The 22,434-nt window shown below is 40.1% G+C and overlaps 1 protein-coding gene across 4 annotated transcripts in view; it reads right to left on the reverse strand.

Annotated features, from left to right (window-relative positions):
• The window catches only part of FBXW4 (F-box and WD repeat domain containing 4), a 76,371-nt gene that overhangs the window by 52,902 nt on the left and 1,035 nt on the right, over positions 1-22,434 (reverse strand). For 3 of the 4 annotated variants that reach the window (XR_004951281.1, XR_004951282.1, XM_036222252.1), the window contains exons 2-6: positions 9,607-9,702; positions 6,776-6,961; positions 6,191-6,323; positions 4,964-5,141; positions 1,132-1,263 (exon numbers count right to left, since the gene is read on the reverse strand). Coding sequence is in view for 2 of the 4 variants with exons in the window: in XM_036222252.1 (XP_036078145.1) it covers positions 1,132-1,263; positions 4,964-5,141; positions 6,191-6,323; positions 6,776-6,961; positions 9,607-9,702 (725 nt within the window). In the remaining 2 variants the exon portion in view is untranslated. The remainder of the gene's footprint in view (positions 1-1,131; positions 1,264-4,963; positions 5,142-6,190; positions 6,324-6,775; positions 6,962-9,606; positions 9,703-22,434) is intronic. The other variant, XM_016120048.2, reaches the window with a different exon arrangement.

Consider the following 22,434-nt stretch of genomic DNA (forward strand, 5'->3'; position numbering starts at 1 on the left):
ATAGCTAGAATGATTTGTTCTGAACAGAGACAGGTTTATAGGTTAGCCGACACCCCCGCTCTGTGGAATTTTAATTAACTTCTCCCATCATCAATATGCTAAGGAATGGGGTCTCCATTCTCTGGGGTCAGCAATGTGTTTCAGGTCCTGCTATATCAGCCGTCAAATTGAAGAATTAATGACGTGGCTAATCGGCTCTAATTCTTTAAAAGAAAAAAAATTTGAAAGGGAGTTGTGGAAGGGGGCAGGAGGGATGTGAGCTCTATGGGGTGAGGCGAAGGAGGGAAGGGGGCTGAGCAAAAGGGGGAATCGACTCTCATAAAACAAGTGACTGACTCATATCCAGTGTTGGAGGATGGCAGCCCAACAGCTTTCCCATTGATCATCTGGGTGGGGAGTGAGGGGAGAAGAAAGTGGAGAAAACCCTAGGTAAATACTGCGACAGAGCAGGTGCAGGAGAGGGCGTCTATGGTACCCTGCTGGTCCAAGAGAAGCTCTGACTTAGTCCAAGAGAACTCAGAAAGCAGAAATCAGGATGCAAAGCTCCCCTTCTCATAGATTAGCAAAGCTAGAGAAATACCAATTGGGCCAAAGGGTAGGGTAAAGTCACCATCAAAAATTTGGCACTTCTGCTACAATGGTCAATGAATCTACTCCACATAAATATCTTTGGATATGAGACATAGGTCCCAAGCCTCGCCCGATGACTCAACTCTGTAAGGGATACTCCAGAAGACATTTTTCAAGGGGAACAAATCACTGATGTGAGTTGTGAGAGCAGGTTGGCTGGTGCTGTCACCTCCCAGGGGTGCTGAGAGAACCCAAAAAGGCATCTGCTCCAAAAGGGACACTCTTGTAACAGCTGGACTCAGTTAATTCTAACATAGTATCTTTTCCTTCACATTCCTGGGGCTAGATGCTCAAGAAATTAGCCCCTAGAAGGTTACCTTGACCCCACACATATATGAAGTGAGCTTCAGACCTCAAGTCTCTGGAGGATTTCCAAAATTCCAGGAGAATAGCTCAAAGCAACCTAGACTACACGGTGTAAGATTTTCTAACCCACCTGACCTTGCAAAATAAAATCATTATTAGATGGGACAAAACCATATCCAAAAATGTCTCCCTTACCTGAGTAATGGGCTGATAGCAATGGACCAGACTCGGTCTTCAGTATGGATGGTGTGTAAGCACTGCCCGAGCCGGCCTGAGGCCAAAGGCCATACCTGGAAACAGGAGAGGAGATGCTCTCGTTGGCATTGCCTGGGATGGGGATGGAAGGGAAGATGCACCAGGTGGGGTGACTGTCCCTAGGAGGGTGGGGAAATGAAGAATTCTTTCTGTTCCATACACACAGAACTCAGGGTAGCAGGAGAGGGGCCTCTCCAGATTTTGGCTAGCCTAACACCCAAATAGACCCTGGCTCCCAGTCCTAACCACCCTCATTTACTTTCACCTGATAGCCCTCACTTACCAGCCATCTTTATATCAGGGAATCAGAAGTTCCACATTCCTCAGCTGAGACTTGACTGAGAAGAGTGAGAAGATGGGGCTTGGCTCTCTTAGCAATCTCCCCATGTTTGTGGATTTTCCTTTCTCTTATCTCTCACCAAGATTTTACTTTGGAGATGTAGGGGGAGGGAGGAAGAGCAAGTATGAGAAGACAGAGAGAGAATTAAAGTAGAATTTAAAAGAGGAGTAAAATGAAAGATGCTGGGGAAAGAAAGAATGGAAGAAGAGGAGAAACTTCAAAGTAAAAAGGTGGTGTGTTGTTGTTTGTTTGTTGATAGTGCCCAGGGTCCAATGCTATTCATGTCAGCAGGGAATTTAGCACCTAGTGTCACCAAAAGTAGCAGAAAAGCTTAACTCTTTTAAGCTTCCATATCTCCTACAGGTTAAAAATATTGTTTGGAGCACATTATCTGGTCCCTATCAGTCAGGAATGTACATTAGCAGCCACTCTGGGCTTAACTCTAATCAACACTCACAGAGCCCTCTCAGCAGTCAATGCATTTAGAAATCTCCCATTAAGCATGAGGCCCCCCTACCTCACCCTACCCCAGATGACACACACAGCAAAATAAGCCTCTAACCAAACAGAAAGGAAACCTCAAATATACAGGGCTGTCCCCAGACAGCAGCCAAGGAAGGATCCTGAGGCAGCCAGATGGATCAATGACCTCTCAAGGTCCCTGCAGTGCTATAAGAGGAACACACAAGTCAATCAGGACCTTAGATGGAAGAACTTGCAGGAAACATTCCTTGAGTTTAAGGGGTAGGTAATGGAATGGGGGTGGTCCTGCCTTCTAGGGTCACATGATATCTCTTCCCTATAAAAGGAGAAAGTGTTATAGATTTTGTATGCATGATGGGGGGAGGAGGGTGTGAGTTACTTTTCTCAGCACAGGGAAAAGAAAATAAATTTAACAAAAAGATCCTGAATAAGGAGGAGCAGAAAACAAAGGTAAATATCACGACTCCCCTGGAGTGCTGTGATTCCAGCTTACTCTTCTGGATCTGTAGTCGGGACCCTTTGGTAGTAACTAGATGCACTTCTAATGTCCTCTTTCAGATGGCCCCAGACGGGGAGAGAGGTCTACCTTTTCCCTCATGCAAACTCTCTAGGATGCAGGCTCTTACATGGGTGGTGGGAAGACCAAAGACTCTGATTATAAAATCTGTAGGGACAGCCGTAGGCCTGAATTCAGTGGTGCCCAGGAAACGGGCTGGTGGGTTCCTAGATTGTACAAACCACAGAACACGACTGAGACTTGATTGAGAAGAGTGAGTAGATGGGGCATGGCTCTCCCAGAACCTGGGAGTAGCTTGGGAAGCATCTTGCCAATTCTGATATCATCTTGGGAAAGTGGCTCCCCTGACCTGTCCCAGCAGGACACCAACCACCGGAAACATGAGTATCCAAAAAAAAAAAAAAAAAAACTGTCCCTGGAGAAGACACAACTCAGTGGGAGTGGACATTTACACAGTCTTTTAAAAAAGTTGGTGATGGTGATGGGGAGCACAGCATAGAGAATGCAATTAGCGTTAATGTATTGGCTAGGTAGAGAACAAAGAGAAAGAGCAATTAGGGGGATCGTTTTATAAACTATATAAATCTCTAACCAATGTACTATATATTTGAAACTAATAAAATAAAATTTTTTTTAAATTACAGTTTGTGATATTTATCAAGGCCATGCCACCCTGAACAAGCCCGATCCTGCCTGATCTCAAGCTAAGCAGGGTCGAACCTGGTTAGTACTTGTATGGGAGACCACCTAGGAAGACCAGGTACTGTAGGTGTAAAAAAAACAAAAAATAAAGGATTGTAAGCTGACAAATTCCTTGCAATCTGTGAGGTCAACCAAGGGTTGCTCCCCCCCCACACACACACAGACACTAAAATAACAAAAGCCTTTGACTTGGTAATTCTATTGCTGAGGTTCTATCCTAAGAAAATTATCCTAGAATGAAGAAAAACCTAAATGATAAAAATATTCCCAGCAGCCTGCAGTAGCTGTAAGAGCATGCGTGGGCTTTGGAATCTGACAAATCTGGGTTGAACTCTAGTTGTTACTTATTATCTCTGATCTTACAGATGTTTCAAAACTTCTCAGCCTCAGTTTCCTCATGCGTAAAATGGGAAATAATATCTATTTTGGGGAGTTGCAGTGTGGAAAAGTGAAGATATGTATAAAGTACTCTGCACAGTAGAATAGAACTTGGTAGGTATTAGGCATCGATAATGGTGGTACTTAATTAAATAGGAAAAAAACTAGATACAAACACCCACCAATAGGAAAAATAGTGACTAAATTATGGTAAGTCTATTGTGAAACCCTTAAAAATGACACTCACAAATAATTTGTAAGAATAATGGAGACTCTTATAAAATAAAGTAGATACGGTTGGGTATATTGGGTATCTAAAATATATTATGAGCGTAATTATGTGAGAAAAAATCACCCTAAAGGATAAAATGAGAAAATGAATAAATGTGAAGTGCTTAGCACAGTGCTTAATTTCATTCTATATCATTACGAAACAAACAAGCAAATCTATGCATTGAAAAATAACTAAAAGAAGCGGGAGAAAAAAACAAGTTCATACGTTCCCTTTTCATAAACTCTCCCAATCCAAGCCAGATGTGATCCCTCCACCCTCTGAACTTTCTGGCACTTTCCCTTTACACTTTAGTCTTTGGCCACTTCCGATCACCTTGATAGCCAGTGCACGCATGTCTCAGCTCCCCTTAAGGAGAGAGACTGTATGTGACTCCCCTTTGAAGAGTACCGGTGCCTTGAACAGATGCATCAGAATGAATGAAAGAATAGAGAAAAAGAATGAAATGAAGGGATAATCAGTAGCAGCCCAGGCACACCAAGAACATGAGCTACCATCCTATCACATCGAAGGACAGTAAAACCCAGAGAGGTGACCCAAGCTAAGTTACAGAAAGTTTGAAACTAGGGTTGGAGTAGGGGAAGGAAGAGGGCTTTCTAGACAATCCCTCGCTCAGAAGTCTTAAAAATAAAACAAATATCTTTCCAGAACACAGTAGGGAGAATTCTGTCGCTGACCCAAAAAATCCTCAAAAGGAATAGAATATACTGCAGTGACAATTTTAGAACTAAATAGTACCTATTTCAATGCTTTTTTAAAGAACTACGTCACTAAATAGGTTTGAGTCAGTACTAAAAACATGAAAATAATCCAATATTACAGATAAAATTTCTATCATTCTTCAACTGTATGCAGTCCATACCCCTGAATTGTTACCTATGGTCACACAGCTTAGTTTTATACTGCTCAGGGTATCAGAGCACAGAGAATAGGATAGAAGAAGGAGATGTCACTAAAAAAGAGGTGCCAGGGGAAGCTTGAAGCCATGACAAGAAGATGCCACAATGAGATGGGACTATCTAGGTCACAGATGCCACAAAAGGTTTCTACGCAAACTGACCTTTGAGCAGTAACAGCAAGTTAAGGCTAGTCTCTTTGCAAGGAATGGCACAAAGACAGTGACCAATCAGAAATCTGAAGTATGGGGAATGGGAAGCAGGCGACAGGAAATTCAGTTTCCATGTTGGTTCGAAATATTTTCTGGATTTCTCAGGCTCCCTGTGCTGGCACACACGTCTCTGACAGAATACAAAGAGTAAGGAAGAAAACAGCAAAAGGAGGAGAAACTTCCATAAGTAAAAAGGAAAATATTTAGCTCTTCTTTTTATATAAAATTAGCAACACTTTTCCATGAAGGAGTAGTCATCAGAGGGTACACGAAGTCAGAAAAGTTAGTGAGTGAAGACTGCAACTTCTCTCTCTTGAGTCCTCTCCTATAGTGTCTTAGAGACTTGTTTGCTGATATAAGCATTTTGCTCCCGTTAGCACCACAAAGTCACCAGATGCTGGGAAACAGACAAGTAAGATACTATTGGGGCCTCCTGCACCATCAACTGAATTGTTGGCAAAGTTCCCACGCAGCCCCAAAGGACCAGGCATGTGTGGACCCCACCTTGGGCTGCTGGACATAGGGATGAAGAAAGTTCTTTTCTCTCATAGGTGAGAGCCTATTTGACACAGGCATGGATAAGCTGAGTCCACACCACTTATCAGCCTCATTCTGTTAGGTCTCAGCAGATGTCTGACTATAGACCAGGCAATTTGGCAATGACGCAACAAATAACACCCTTCTCTTGTCATCTTTCGACTGCTATTGACCACATCACTCTCCAGAGCAGCAATAAAAACACATTTTAATTATCAGCCTGATTGCTTATAAACAAGGTAGTGAAAAATTAACCTCCCTAAACAGAGATCAAGCAAAAAGAGGGAGATTTTAAAATAAAATAGTGGGGTTAGAACTCAACCCACAAACTTGAGGAAACTCAGCTCAGGGAGGAAAAGCTGGCCAGGTCCTCTGTTTTTGAGTTCATGCCACATTTCAAGTGAGTGGCAAGTTTCCCAGCCACTGTCCACTCCTTTCCCAGGCCAGCTGGCAGGGACACAACCTGGCATGGCAAGCTACATGCCAGAGGCATATAAGTGAGTCCTTTATTATATCGTTACCCCCCTTCCCCCACCCAATGTTCTCAGCCAATCCAGAAACTCAAGGTCTTATCCACCCTCTCCCACCCCACTCCCTATAGACAGAGGGGAATAACAGTATGTAAGGGGGTGACCACCTCACCTTGGCCGTCCTGTCCCTGGAGCCACTCACAATGATGCCTCCTTTGCAGTCCACACAGTTCACCTCCTGTTCATGAGCTGAGTACTTGACAGTGAAGGTGCTATGAATCTTATGAACACCAATCTTCCCATCCCTAGGAGAGAAACAAAAAGCCCACCCCCAACAGCCAAATATTCTCTCTGTAGGAAGAGAATAAGTCTACAGAAACAGCCCAAGTCTCCAATGACATTCAAAATTGCTAAGATTTGGGCAATTCAGTCCAATAAGGTTCCGAGCTTCTAGACACCTCTACTTCTTCAGTACATTTGGGGCTGAACAGAGCTGGCAGACAAAACAAATTTCCCCCTTGAGAGTATCAAGACCTGCTTCACTTTTCATTAAGGGCTTTTCCTGTTTTCCTTCTCCAGCTAACCTTATTAAGTGCCTTTGGTAAATCTCTCTGCTTTAAATGGAAAAACCCCACAACTTCTTCTTCTAGTCTCCCTCCTCATCCCTTTAGAGTTGAGACAGAAAAGTCAGAGGCAGGTAAAAGGTCCCTGAAGAATCCTAAGGAAGAGAGTAGATGGAGAAACCTGCAGTACTTACCCTCCCGCACTGACAATATGCGAGTTGGCCAGCACAAAGTGGCAAACGTCTTCATCATGCCCAGCAAAGACTCCCAGGGGCCGACGGTTCAAGCTGGCACCATCTGGGCGGAACTGATAGGCCAAGATGAAATTAGCCTGGGATATGTACAGAGAATCACCCTCTAGCTGCATCCAGGGCATCTGACTGCAGAGATGGAAAACAAAATTTAAAGATCATCAAAATACAGCATGAAAACTCAACTCCAATCTTTGGAGAGGCTGACGGATCCCCAACTTGGCAAGGATAATCAGCAAAGCTAAGCCTATATATCTCACTCCCCTCCTTCAAAATTACCTACCCTTAGGCTACTCTCAGAAAACTAGAATGATTGAGCTTAGTGGTGACCTAATCTTCTTTGAACTATATAAAAGAGAGTCATAATTAAAATACCAATTAAATATCACTTTTAATTGGAGAATGTTTAAGACTTGAGTTCCTGGTTAGGCAGAACTTAGAAAATGCAATGATTGAGAGATGGGGAGAGGCAAAAAGAAACCTTCCACCCTAGTAAAGTCATTTTCTTTCATTCTGTTTCCTTACTGATCTGAAGTATAAGCACTAAGTTTCAAGGTTCCAAGGCTTCCATATATGCCTCTTTCCCAATAGATTATTTAGGATATGATAGAAAAAAGAGAAGTCCCATCCCCTCGTCCTACTAGAGCAAAGGGGCCATTTACAAGTGAAAGGAATAAAGCCATTTAGTAAAGGATGCTAATGTACTGATTAAATACCAAGAGCCTCACTGGGAATTTCTACATTTCTGTATTAGAAGGTAAGTGTGGCAATGGAAAAACAGCCCCAGGGCAGTCTATACAGTTCAGGGGCTACAGAGAAATAGTCAGCTCCATGGGCAACTGATTTTTAAAAATCCATAAATAGTTAAAGAGTCCCTCTACGATCTAGCAGGAGGAAGAAAGGTTAGAAGCCACAGACCAGTCTTATGGCACGGAGTGAGCCTTAGGAAGAAAGAAGACTGCCAGACACCAGGTTCTCTGTGGGGAGTGAGCCTGTTTCCCAAAGTTGACATCCCAGCAGCCTGTCCGACTCTACATAGGAGTCCTGGAGCTACCAGGTCCCAAGCAAAGCATAGGGACAGCTGATTCATCCCCATTTACAGAGACACCATTTCTCACTGCCAAGCCTGTCTGAGCAAACTGGGCTGTGTTTCTTCCCCAGACTCCTTAATACAAGCGTCATGGGAATGTGGAAAAGTTCTGCAAATTGACTTGACGGGCCATTAAATGCAGCTTGGACTTCGTAGTAACTGAGTTTCTGCTCATGAGGTTTTTACAAGTATGTGCATATATTATATGGAACATGTGTAGCATGTGTATAGAAGCTTGCATTCTCACTCATTACACACATTCCCCTTCAACATCCCCTTGCATGAGTTTGCGGCACACTAAAGTGGACAGCAAGCAGAGGGGTTTGGAATGCATGTGTTTAGAGCCATCTGGTAAACCGCCATTGCCTAAGACAAGAAACCAGGTTCATGCCAGGTGAACAGTGGAGAATCCTGGGGCAGCCTAGTAACCGTTTTGTATATTTATTTGCCAAACTGCTTGAAACCAGCTGAAAATGACACCAAGGACAAAACCTTGATAGAGAAATAAACTTTACTTTCCGGTATTAAAAGGCAAAAGTAGGAAGCAGAGGAAAAAGCCCTTTGCCATAAAGATCCATATTTCCCTCCTATAGTTTCTTTACCATCACCGCCACCACATAATTCATAGTAACCAATGTCAGTAAAACCAGCAGAAACTGGTTTTACAGAAAGAAAGTGTCAACAGGTGAAGAAGGCTGCCTGTATCTACCAGCATAGGTACAGGTCAACCTGGAATGAGGAATCATGGTATTCTCTATCCATTCCAACCAATCAACAAAGAGTATTTTTTTGGTTGGGAGTCAAATAATACCTATGAAATAATTTAGCACCAATGAAGCATAAAATTAATGGCATTAGCAGTCCCAAAGCCATTATCTAAATTACCCAGCACCTTTTCTAAGCTCTACCTCCTGTAACAGATATACCTAAACTTTTAGATTCTATTTTGCCTTTTAAGAAAGGAAAGGAAAGGGCTATAGGAAGCCATGAGTAAAGGTCTAACTCCCTAAAGTAGAGGATTTACAGAAAAATCATTGTAAAACAAGATGAGTTGAAATATTGGCTTAACTTATTTCTTTGATGAAGCACATTAATGAAGGCATCTCTCAGTGGTAGGATTACAGGTTGAGTTTTATTTTCTTCTTTAAACTTTTCTATATTTTTTTAATTTCTACAATAAATATTTATTTTTATAATCTTGAAAATACAAATTCATCATATGTTTTTTGTAATCCTTTTTTATTTTTACTTTTTAGGCGAGGTAACCCTTGATTGTCCTCACAGATAGATTGCAAGGACCTTGTCAGCTTACAGTCCCTTATTTTTTATTTTTTACGCCTACAGCACCTGGTCTTCCATCCAAGTACTAACCAGGTTCGACCCAGCTTAGCTTCCGAGGATCAGGCGAGATCGGGCTTGTTCAGGGTGGCATAGCCATAGACCGTAATCCTTTTTTTTAAATGTGGAAAAAGGTTGACCCTTTGATGCCCCCATTGTGGTATTTAAAGAATCACCAACACCATACCACCCAAGACAGGCACATTTACACACTCTAGGACAAGATTTTTCATTTCCCAGCATGCTCTTCTGTCCCAGGTAGCTTCTACAATGTCAAGAGGCTGTACTAAGCAGAATGGCACAGCAGAAGCATGCTGGGCCCCTAAAAAGTCAAGCGGCTACTTACCTGCATCTCCACTTTAGCAGAATCCCTTCTCGGCAGCGCCCCAATCTCCAGTTCTGAGACACCTTCACTCGTTCTTTCACTGATACATTGGCCATCCTGTATCCAGACAGAACAGACAATCCGGTCACTACAACTCACTGCCAACCAGAGAAAACTCCATGGGCTTACAAGTCTGGGCTCAGGAACATCCAGAATATATATGAATATAAGTGAAGGGATCAGGAGACAAGAAAGAAATAATGCTGCTCTCTCCTTACTAGGATAACCAAGAAATCCAAGAACTGTCTGTTCTTTAAAGCAGGGGTCCCCAACCCACAGGGCCACAGACCAGTGCCCATCTATGGCCTGTTAGGAACCGGGCAGCACAGCAGGAGGTAAGCTGTGGGCCAGCCAGGGAAGCTGCATTTGTATTTGCAGCCACTCCCCAGGGCTAACATGACTGCCTAAGCTCCACCTCAGATCATCAGGCATTAGATTCTCATTGGAGCACGGGTCCCTGGTGACAAAAAGGTTGAGGACTGCTGCTTTAAAGTGTCTATAGCAACGCCAAAGCAATCTAATGGAGAAAGGATGACAAAGAGTGCTGGAACCACAGGGGGAAAAAAAAAATGAACCCTGACCCCTACCTCACACCCTACAGAAAAATTAAGTTGAAATAGATCGCAATCCTAAACATAAAGTCTGTTGATAAAACTGGAATCAATAGAGCAAAACAAGGAATGATTTAGATTACCATCTCATATCACAATATAATTCCCAAAAAATGAAAGAGTGAACTTAAACATTTTTTAATTAGATGATTTTAAAGTATTTAAATTTTAAATACTGCATAGAAGAAAAAAGAAATCAAAATGAAAGCAACAGAGTGGAGAAAATTAACAATTAATACCATAGGTACAAGTTTTAACACCTAAAAGTTTTAGGGGGCTGATAAAAATTTATCAGGATAATATCCTGTCTCCAATACCCTGTCATCCATATCCAACAGCAGATAAGAACAATCACACAATGTTCACATGATAAAACACTGGGGAAACATACTCCAACAATAACAGTTTACAGACATGTACATTGAAACAATTATTAAAGTACCACCTTACGTTTATTAAGGTGAAAAACCAGATACTACCTTTGGTTTGATAGAAAGATTTGGGTTTGGTTATATATTGCTAGTAGCACACTAGTACAGCCTTTCAAAAAGGAATTCTGTCGAGAAAAGTTGTTAAATGACAGTTTCTGACCCAGCATTCCCACTTTGGGCACTGTATCACAAAGAAATAATTCAAAAGGAAAATGTATTTTTACAAAAATATTTATAGTTGCCGCTATATATCAGAGCTAAATTCTGGAAATAGCCCAAATATCTGTCTATGGGGGAGAATGGTATAATGTAATGTAATATACTGCCACTAGAAATGGCAAATGTGAGGACTGCAAAATAGTTATTTTGGAAATGACTATAGCAAGGAATGGTAATTTTAAAACAAATTCATAAAGGTAGAGGTGAGGAGACATTACATAAAATTTTGTCCCCATAAATAGCAGGTCAGAAAAGGTAAATAGAAATGGTAGTTTAGGAAGTGAGTAATGTTTCTTATTATATCACATAATCATTGAGGGGTCTTTCGATATACATTTAACTAAAGAGTAGACTAAATGAAGTTATGGAAAAAGTACAGAATGTAGACATAGGAAACTGGGATCCAAATCCAGTTATCTAACTTCTCTCATTGTCAGTTTCTTCATCAATACAATGAGGATAGTATTTCGCACACTTTTAAAGATGACAACTAAAGCAAAGTACAGCATAAGTTACAAATCACTACAAAAAGGCTAATTATTTTCACATAAATATAAAGATATGTAATGATTAATATTCATTTTGGTGTCATCTCTAATGCTAATCTAAAAATCATGTTTTTCTTCTAATTTAACTATTAGAAATTGTTCTTCTAATGTCAAACTTAGCACTCTTTCAAGTTGAATGATTAGGATTTGAGTGTACACTTGTTAAAGATAAAATATATTACTGAATTTGTCCATTGGGTGAATATGGTCCTTGGTTTCACATTGTTAGTGAGCAACCTGTACTAGCTAGCTAGAGAACTGAGGACAGTAAAAGATAGTCAACAGGATGGGCCAAAAGAACTGAACTCTTAATGAAAAGGATTAGACTCTGTCAAATCTTATCTGCAAATCTCATTCAGATATAAAAGAAGATTGTTTGTAGTTAACCTCTCCTCTTGAGTTAGGTCTAAATTCATAGGTGGAGGTGAAACCAAAAATTGAATATTCTGGATCATAACAGGAAGGAAACAAGGGGGAAAGAATCAACATGTTTCCTGAATTCGGATAAGGACAATACTTCTCTCATATTCCTGGTCACTTAACTGCCATTTGGTGACACTTTATTAAGGGTCAAAGCACTGCCCTGAGGGCCTGATCACAGCAGCAAGAAATTTTCAAAGTTGAACTTTAGAAGCTGCTACCAAACAGCAGGTGCAGGCGTCTTCTCCCACAATGAACACCATAATCAAAATACTGGCCCCAGTCTTTCAAACCGAATTTCAACTTTTTAAAACCATTCCAATTGGCTTTCACTTGAGAAATAGTACCACTTCATTAAAAGCAACTTAAAAACTCAGCTTTTTCATCCCTTTTGTTTGTTCAGTTATCTCTGATGGTTTCCTAGCTGGTGGCTAAATCATATCTATATCCTCATTGGCTCCAGTAACCAAATAACCTAAAGGAATAAAATAATCATCTATCTCTGAAAACAGGTATCCCTGTGAGGACCTGTCACAGTCCAGTCAAAGGGGTCACTAGATCAAGGCAGCAGAAGTGCCAGAGAAGACAGGAGCAAGTGCCCCTGGGAATTCAATAAGGACGCTTGTTCCCATCCTTAAAATGCTCTCTGGTTGGTTGTTTCTCCAACAGTTACTGGTATAAAGTGAGGGTGTTCCCTCCAAAAATGACTGGTGCCCTGTAAATAAACCTCTTACATGGCTGTTAATGCATAGAGGAATCTCTAACCCGGCCTGTGGGCCTGGTGGAACTTCCATTTTCCCAGCCCTCTTTCTTTTGCCTCAGGCTCATTTTTCCACTTGGGCCCCCTCCCTCTCAGCTTTCCGGCACTTAGTCACCATTATAGTTTGACTGCATTCCTGGGCACATGACCTATTTTAAACAAAAACAATACAACATGCACCCACAGTACACTAACAGCCCCTTAAAATCTTGGCAATAGAGTGAGACCAGGGGAACAGAAATTAATCTTGGCAGTTATCTACAGTCCTCTTTGATTTCACCTCTCCTCACACCGAAAGCAAATAAATAAACCTAGACTGAAGAAAAACGGCTGGCAGGTATAGGAAGGCAATGTGTGAATATATCAGAGGTTTAAACCTGTATGGGTCTCTAAGATAAGAAAACTCCTGGATCACAAATCAATTTCCCTGTCTGCCCCATCTTGAAGTTTGATTCCCCCTGATTCCACCAATGCCGCCTACTTGCATGACTGGCAAGATTACCATAAGCATAACTTTCTGCTGACTTGGAAATTAAGAAAAGGAGGGTATCTATCCACAAGTATAGAACAAGGCCATCTCAAGGGGAACTGGGCTAGGCAGAGGGAACAGGGTATGCAAAATAATGCTTGGAGGCTTGGAATTTTAACTTAATACCATCTCTTGATTTCTTTGAACTTCTTGCTCTCCAGAAAGCAGATTTTCCTCCATACTGTCTATAACTATCATCCCTTCTACAAAAACTAAGAATTTGGCTTTAATGTACAAAGTATACAAGTATATTCAGTGATAAGACTAAACCTTCCAATGGCCTCAGCAGCAGTGGTCTACGATTAAGGTTAAAAAAAAAAAAAATCACTGAAAAATCATTATATGGTGTTAAACTGCTTACCCTTCTGGCCAGGGAACCAGGACTATCCCCAACGTGAAGGGTAAATTAAGATTGTAAGGAACATGGCAGCACGAGAACAAGGCCATGCACAGGGAAAGCACAGAACAGACCCACATTTCCCTTGAAAGGCCTCCAAATGTCAATTCACCCTAGTCGTTCAATCTCACCTCCATGGCTCCATACTATGCAGATAAACTCCAGCAAAGTTCATCTCTTTTACATTCATTCTTATACCTATACCCTCTCCTATTTTGCCAGCACCAGCTTATCCCCATCCTTGACAAATGCTTACTTCCCTCTTCTGGCACTAGTCAAATTCACTCATTCTTCAAGATCCAGATTAAGCCTCTATTTCCCTGAATCCTCCGAACATTCCTCTACTCACGTGAACCCTTAGACGGAACCTATCATAAACCTAAGCTTGTTAGCTTTTCACAGACTATATGTCTTATTAGTCTAACAGTCATAAATTCCACAGAATCAAGTCTTAAACCTCTTAGTACTTCTAAAAGTAGATCTCAACCAGCATGCTATGAACAGTGGTATACCAGGAACCCTGAATAAGTGTGCCATCAAATTTTAAACAACTTATAGAATTTATTTTTATTCAACTGAAGATCCACACTTTTGTGAAGCTCTATGCTAGACACACCACTGAAACACAATGTGGCTCATGACACAAACTGCTGTAAATAAGAAGAAGATTGCATGTTCAGAGAAATAGACATGAACCTTACACCTCAAAGCATATAAGAGAACAAGGTCAGGGTAGTAACAGTTCTACTCAAACAGTAATATGCCAGACAGTGAACAAGTAAATATACAGGTTTTTTAACTTTCTGAAACCTGCTTTTAAAAAAAGGCATTCACCTTTTAATCTTTGATGTACTATCAGAAATTTCTAACATCACACGAAGTATATCTTAGATGCAAAAACTGAGAACCATGGTCCTGGCATAATAGGTATTTTGATAACTACTGATTAAACAAGTTCTCAAAAGTATAGTTCTCCCTTTGGCAAGTCACAATTTCAACAGTATATATAGATTTTCAGAAACCTGGACATGCTACCTCTAAGCTCCAAAAGCCCTTCCTAAAAATGTATAATACACCACATCTTCAGGAATTCAACCAAGGCTTCCAAATTCTTATGTTAGAGAGGCTCCAGGGAAGGAATCCGAGCAGATAAAGTATCTTAATGTGGCACCCATATGTCAAAGCTATCCAAAGCAGTTTCAGAAGCACTGGGCATAACTCCGATTCTTTATGTGAGCTTAGGATTTATGGTCATGTTTATATTCATGTTCATTTCCTCCTGCTATTGGTCAAGTTTTTGCAGGGCCCTTGACCAGTGTGCATGTTCTGCAAGATGTTAAGAAATTAAGCAGTGAAAAAAAGAATTTTATGATGAAAACATTTTGGATATTGCTGGATGAAACAAAATTAAACAGGTCTCTCTATCACAGGACATCTCAGTGCCTTTAATTTATCAATGGGCATTGTGAATCCCCAAGAGAAGGGATGTGGAACACAGCATTTCCCACACTTCTCTGATCACAAAATCAGTTTTTTAAGAATCCCACAATACAACTTCAGAAAGGCTAATCTAGCACTTTCTGAGAATAATGAACAGAAAGATGCTAATATTTTTAGTGGACTGGCCATCCTCTAAGTGACTCATGAATTGGGCACTAGCAGACTCAGAAGTGGACTTTGTTCTTATACATCTGAAATGTGAGGAGTAATTTCACTACTCTGCTTCTGAGGGTTGTTTCTTACTTTTTTAATCTTGCAACTGTGTTCCATATTAATCATCGAAGCAGGTTTTCAGCCCAAGTGACCATGCTTCAAAATCCCTGGTACCTTTCCAGCCTGGATGATGGAATGGAGAGAACATGAACCAGATGCCACCCAGAAAGTTTTTCATCTTCAGTTCCTAGGCCATTATGATAAAGTCAAACTGCAGCCATGATAAGCGATGAACGAGAGGTTCTCCTTTAGTGACTCACTCCCAGAGGAAGGCCTCTCTTAAGCGCACACACCACCAGTATCTGAATTTTGACTCAACTTTTTGATATGGACTTTCTAAAGGAGAAGCCAAAGAAACATGGGAGGTCACAGCTGGAGCTACAGGAAAAAAGGGGGAAAAAAGTACTGGAAGAAGACTATTTCCCTTTCTCTACAAAGAAAGAACCTATCGCAGAGCTCATCAGCAGAGGAAATATCACTCTTTTCAGTAAAACAGCTTTCCAGGAAAAGTATCTCAACATATTTACTATAAAGCAATTTAATTTCCCTGTCCTATCACCTGTCACTCCATCCCCATCCCCCCAAAAAGCACACAGATTGTGGATTTCCTCTCATTCTTGGCAGAGTTACCAGAAGAAATATAATACCCTCTTCGGACTGCTCCCAACAGCTGCTAGAACAAGAAGGGGTTGGGGGTAACCTTCCAAAACTGTCTCTAAAAATGACCATTCCCCCACCAATGCATGCAGCCTGAGAATGAACATAGGACTTCTCTTTCATGACTTAAAACAAGCGGAAACTCCAAAGGCAACAGTGTCTCCTAGTCCAAAATACTTGCCTCCAGTCCATCTGTTCTCGACCTGACTCTAAACTGAAACTTCTGTACAGTAAGTCACCACTTTATTTCTTCCCTAACACATATTTTTTAAAATAATCCTCTACTACTTCACAGGACTAGTTTGCTTTGTTTAACCCACCAATTTGCAAGGTTGTTTCTTAATCAAAGTCCTATTCAGTATAATTTTCTTATCTCTGTCCACCTCCCCAACTCACAAATCTCCTTTCACGTCAAGAGTCTTGAAAAACAAAAGTTTAGGAACAAATTCAGCAATGGATACACTACGCTACCTTTCCTCTTCCCCTCAAACCATCATACTCTAAATGCACTTCAGTTCTGTCTAGAAAAGCCCCATCACCAGGCGTGACAGAGACTTTCAGTTAGTCTTCAAGCCTCTCAGCTGAGACCACCAACAAAGTTCATGAATGTCAACTGGGGGCAGAGGCAATATCTCTCTCTGCCGAGGAGAAACTGGACAGAGCCTCCAGCATCATTCCCCAAAGGTGACAGCCAGGGTTGAGTGAAGACCGTGAAAACTGTACAGGAGCTGGGGGAGAAAACATAATGTATGGAATGATTTGGAATTAGGGGCAGGAGAAGGCGGAGGGATGAACTGGCTGACCCCAAATGTCTTTTCCATCTCTAACTCCTATGATTCCTTGACCTCCAATTTTGTGCTACGGACAAGGAATGGCAAGTCAACAGACGTGGTGATGTTTTGAAAGAGCCTGGCAGTCTGCTCTTGTCATTTAGTGGCCTTTGCATGTATTTTTTAAGGTGTCTCCAAGCCCTGTCTTCATTTCACAGTTGTCACCTTTCTCAGCAATTTGAGCTCATGTCAAATACCAAAAAGAAGGAGAAAAAGAAAGAATGTACTGGCAATTAATTGTGGGCTAAAGAGGGGCAGGCACGGGGGCCCATTGGGTGGCCCAGACTTCCAGGGAGGGCAATGCGGACAGTTTGGATATAATGAAGGACTGACTCAAAGTTGAGACAAGGCAGCCAAACCTCCAAGAATATATCAATTCTTTCCCTAGACAGTCTCATACTCAGTTTTTGATACAGTTCAAGAATTTATTTTATTCAGGACTCATAAAGATTCTTAATTAGCCCAACCATTTTGCTTCTATGGGTTACAACTAGAGTTCCATTTGAATCTTGTGCAAACCTCACTAAGACTGCTGAATAAAAAGGACTTTCCTCAAGAATAAACCAAATCTTTAAATTCTCAACCACATTTGATAGTTGACTCACCTGAAATAAATTCTAGAACTTAGCAAAAATCTGTTTCTATAGATCATAGCTGGGGTGGGGGGGTTATGCCAATTTTCACTGAAAATTCAAAACTCAACTTCTTCCTCATTTTTTCAAAAAGTTGATCTCACGTTTAATTTTCAAATTTATTGGAGCCTAGCCTCAAGACGAGTCTACCTGAACGTCTCCCTGTTCCATGGTTATGACTCAGGACCAGAAACTAATCCAATGCCAGAGTCAACCCAGAGTTAAGGCTAAGTTGTCACACAAAGGTAATTCTTTACCATGTCAAACACTCAAAAATTGTTTTTTTAAAAAATCTGTATGCTTCCTCAGTAACCTGTCAGTTTGATCTCGGCAGTTCAAGCACAATTTTTACCTCAGGTAAATGTGTTAGACACAAAAATTGAAAGTATGAAATTCTGAAATATTTTCAGAGACCTCATTCCAAAGTGAATTGCTCATCTTGCAGATTGTGAGGACTTCGGGTTTCTCTGTGTTTCTGCCTTGAAAGCTAGGAAATTCGTCCCCTACTATTTGAGTTTTATAAGACCAGAAAGGACATAAGTAGTTTCTATATTCTCACGGTCTTGGAAAAAAAGGCCTCTTCCATTTTTTCAGTTTGCATTTTGGAGGTACTGACTGCCCTAGACCATTTCTTGCTTCCACAGGTGTACTGTTTTATTTATTTTAAGCCTATAAACCGAACTCAACTTTTATTAACTCACAAAACCATTAAAAATAAAGCCTTTCCAAAATGGCTGAAGATGACATCCACATATGGAGAAATGGAGAACAACTAAGCCATTCTCCTCCCTAGGTAACGCAGAAAGGTGAAGGAGAATGCCGAAGCTACTTTAAGTTGCTAATTGTTTTCTGAAAATCACTGATTAGGACTTAAATTTAACCAGTTAGTAATGCCTTCTCTGTTCAGAGTCAGGAAAGGAAACTTTATGCTTTCTAGGCCCCCCAAAAAATGCTCTTAGGCACTATCATTTTAAAACAAACAAACACACTCTGCTTATCTGTGTCCATCTCACCACTCTGGACGTTAATCATCACTGAAATAGATACCCCAGTTCCCCAGCCTCAAAGAGCTCCAAGCTTATAAGACCCTGTCTGAGGAATGAATGTACATGCCGGGGCAAACACCTCGGAGCCTTACACCCTAAACACCTATTATTAGTTTTAGGCAAATCTATCACAGACAAATGCAAGAGAGCACCCAGGTATTGCTCGAAGGATATTTAAAATAAAATTCAAGTTTGAGAACATGTAGGACTTAATTTGGGAGGTAAAAGATTAAGTAAGCTTTTTTAACATAAGACTGGGAGAAGTATTTTTTAAAAACAGATTTACATACACGAATATACTTTCTTCTTTTCATTCTTTTCTCTTGTTAATTTTCAGTATCAGAATTTGCATATAGCACCTTTGCTCTTCCACCTGTCATATTGTCTAACTATCTGCACTTAGCCTATGTTATAAACCGACAGAGTTAAATTTCACTATTTTGTTCTCGAAGACTGAACTAGGTTAGTTTTCCCCCTACTCTTTAGGGAAAACTTAAAAAGATGCTATATGAAACATTTTCTTGATTTTTATATTAAAGATATTTTTACTCCCCAGGCTTCATAAAACTTTCAAGCAAAACCCATTTTAAACCAGATGACTGACTCAAACTGTCTTTGTGTCCCCTTGGAAAAAAAAAAAAAAAACAACTCAGGATACCTACCAGTATTCACTGTTTGGGCAAGAGTCCTAAAGGGAAGCAAATTATTTGTTTGTGGTTTTAAAGTGACCAAAATGCCTTCAAGCACAAGTATAAGACCATTAACAAATCACAAGGAACCAAAGCAGTTCATCTTACTCAACAAAGCTATGATCAGTTAGGAACAGCCAAACTGAATGGGACTTGCCCTGGGCCGGAAGGTCAGTAAACCTTAGCAGTTTGTGTTTCTGAGAATCAAGAGGCTCTTGGGAAGGCAGTGCAGACCTTAAGCCTACAGGTTCTGCTGTCATGTTTCCAAAAACTATCAGGACAGGTGAGAGAAACTAAGCAGTGTATTTGTTTTCTCCTACCTCTTGTCATTAGGCACCATATCCAAGTCAAACCATCTCTACTATTGTTATATACAGATTGACTAGAGGAGAAGCCAAGCAATTAAAAAGTTCCATTTTACAACAATTTATTGAATGCCTACTATGTGTTGAACACTGTGCTAGCACTTACACATTACCACATTTAAGCCTCATTTTCCTAGGTATGTTATTCCCATTCTTTATAGATGATAAAACTGGCACAGTGAGGTTGTGTGGCTTTTGATAAAATAAAGTTTTGTGTCATACTTACAAAAATTTATCCCACTGTCCAGTCTGCAGTTAATTAACCCAAAGCATGAACTACAACCTTGCCACTATCCAAGCTGCCATACTCACTGAACTTTGGGCCCTGGTGCCCTGATGCCCTAAGAGTAGGGTACACACTGTCTCCCTCTACGGATGGCAACCACCTCTCTTGGTGGCTTATCACGTCTCTGCAGCTGTCCAGAAACAGACCACACTGGTAAACACTCTCTCCACCTGCTCTAACACACATAACTTCTCCCCTTAACTCAGAAAACATAAGTAGTGACTCTGCTCTTTATCAAGTGCTATAGTAAAACAACTTGCCAAGGTTGGAGATACCTCATCCTAGAACACAGGCAAGAAATCAAAACACACATGGCTAATAAATAAAGTCATATCACTTTGAGTCTCTAAGCATTTTATACTGTAAACTCATTTTTATTTCATTGTTATTTATGCTTATAGAACACACACTTATTCTTGTTATTTCTCTTTTAGAGCACTTGAAAAGGAAAAAAAAATAAACATCGATTCTTTCATTCGTTCATTTAATTTCTGTAAGGAGAAAGCCAAACTTGGCCTTGGCTGGCTTGGGTTTGAGTAATTTTAGCCAACTTCTCTTACAGGTCAACTGATTTGTTCTCTGAAACAGAGTTTTTCTTGTAAGAAGTGAAGGTAACAAGACTATATGCCCCCAAATCCAAAAGAATCATTATCATAGATGATAAAATCACATTAGAAATTAATAAAAGTTAAACAAAATGATCAGGTTCAATGTTTACAAACAATTATAGTAATCTTGTACATCATTAATAATATTCACCTGGAAAAAATACTGAAAAATAGATTACATTAATAATAAAAACGTAATGCATAACATATTTAGGAATACTTAAGAATAAGTATAACAACAGATATGGGGGACCTTTATAGTGAAAACCACAAAATCTTTGAAAAGGCACAGAATTCTCTTTTTTTGCTTAGAGGGTAGAGCAGAAGTACAGACATCACACACACATGATATCTAACCCTAACCAATTATATAGACTATCAAAAAGCAACAATATTTAAAATAGTATAGAAATGTAAAAATATATCAGTGGAACAAAATGGAGAGTTCAGCTATAAATGCTATATATATGTGCACATATGTATATTTGCACACATATGTAAACAATATTTGGCAAAGTAAGTTTTCTAAAACAAAAGGAAAGACAAGAACTGTTTAACAAAAGGTATAATGATAACTGGGTAGCTGTTTAGGAAAAGTTAAGTTGAATTCACCCCTTACATAAACAAACAAAAATGATACTGATGAAATTATAAACTATTTTTAAAAATCAAATTATAAGAAAACCAGCAGATATTCAAGGAGATTTATGGAGGTCTGTGGAGAAACTAGAAATTTCTGATTGAGGAGGGAATAAAAGACTTAGATTCTGATATATCTAAGTGTAAAACTTCTAGAAGCTAAAAAAAGTAAAGTAAAAAGCACTGAGGAAAATACATCAAAGATGACAAACTTGAGCAAATATTTATGACCCACAAGCATTCCAAATTTTAAGAAAAACATCAAGACCCCAAAAATAAATGGGCAAAGACTAGGAACAGACAATCTCACAGGTGAAACAAACACATGGGAAAATATTTATCCTGGTCAATGGGAAAAGAAATGCAAAATAACAAATCTTTTAGATATCATTATATGCTCACTAAAATAGCACAGATTTTTAAATTTCTCACATGAAATTGATTTAGTCATTCATCGCTGGTGCCACTGTAACTTGGTACAATACCTTTATAAACCATAACCTTTTATCCAATAATGCCAATCTTGAGAATTTGTCCTAAGTAACCAATTCAAAAAGACATATGTATTATATGGTATGTGACTTATATCTCGATCTGTCACCAAGATGCATTAATTATTCATTTTATTATCTGTAATAGCAAAAGCTGGACATAACATAAATGCTTATTAGAGGAATGTTTTTACCCTCATTATGGTACAGCCCACAAACACTTATTATGTACCTTTCCTGTTAGGATCAGTGAGATAGCAACTAAGGAGGAGGAAGAAGTGTGCAACTGAAAAGTAATTTTTAAAAAATGAACAATTATCTAGAAGTGGTGACGTTATAGCCTTTTGTGTTCTAAAATGACTTTCTTTAATGTTGTTATACTGTATTAGAACTACCTTTTTTTTTTTAACCCAAGCTGGATGGAGTTGGGTGCAATCTGAAAGCTTTTACTCCCCCAATTCCATAAATTTTCCCCTTCTTTTTAACAGTTTTAAGTGGTCCAGTAAAGCTTTTCATGCACAGGTCTCAGATCCTACCAACAACGGGCCAAATTGCAATATACCATGACTTTGTATATAGCCTAGACCTAATCCAGGCCCCTGCCATTAAGCAGGCACCCTTTTTTGTGTCATTCTACGTCTATCAAGTCATAAGCTATAGTTGACACTTAGACCAAGGGCCTTACAACCTTTAGAAGAGGGCGAAAGGGTCAATGTCCCCAAAACGTTCTGATAGACCACACAGTGGACATGGGTCCTAGAGCCAGACCAGAGGAGGCTTTCAAAGCCACAGCCCAGCTGGGTTCATCTGGGGTTGAAAAACTCAGGGAGTCAAGGTCTGCGAAAAGACACAAATGCTGAAGGGAGTGCTTAGGGGATGGCTAATTGTGAGGAGCCGCCAATGGAGCGGGTGCAGACT

This window comes from Rousettus aegyptiacus, unplaced genomic scaffold (genome assembly GCF_014176215.1).
Source record: "Rousettus aegyptiacus isolate mRouAeg1 unplaced genomic scaffold, mRouAeg1.p scaffold_m13_p_6, whole genome shotgun sequence".
Taxonomy (NCBI): domain Eukaryota; kingdom Metazoa; phylum Chordata; class Mammalia; order Chiroptera; family Pteropodidae; genus Rousettus; species Rousettus aegyptiacus.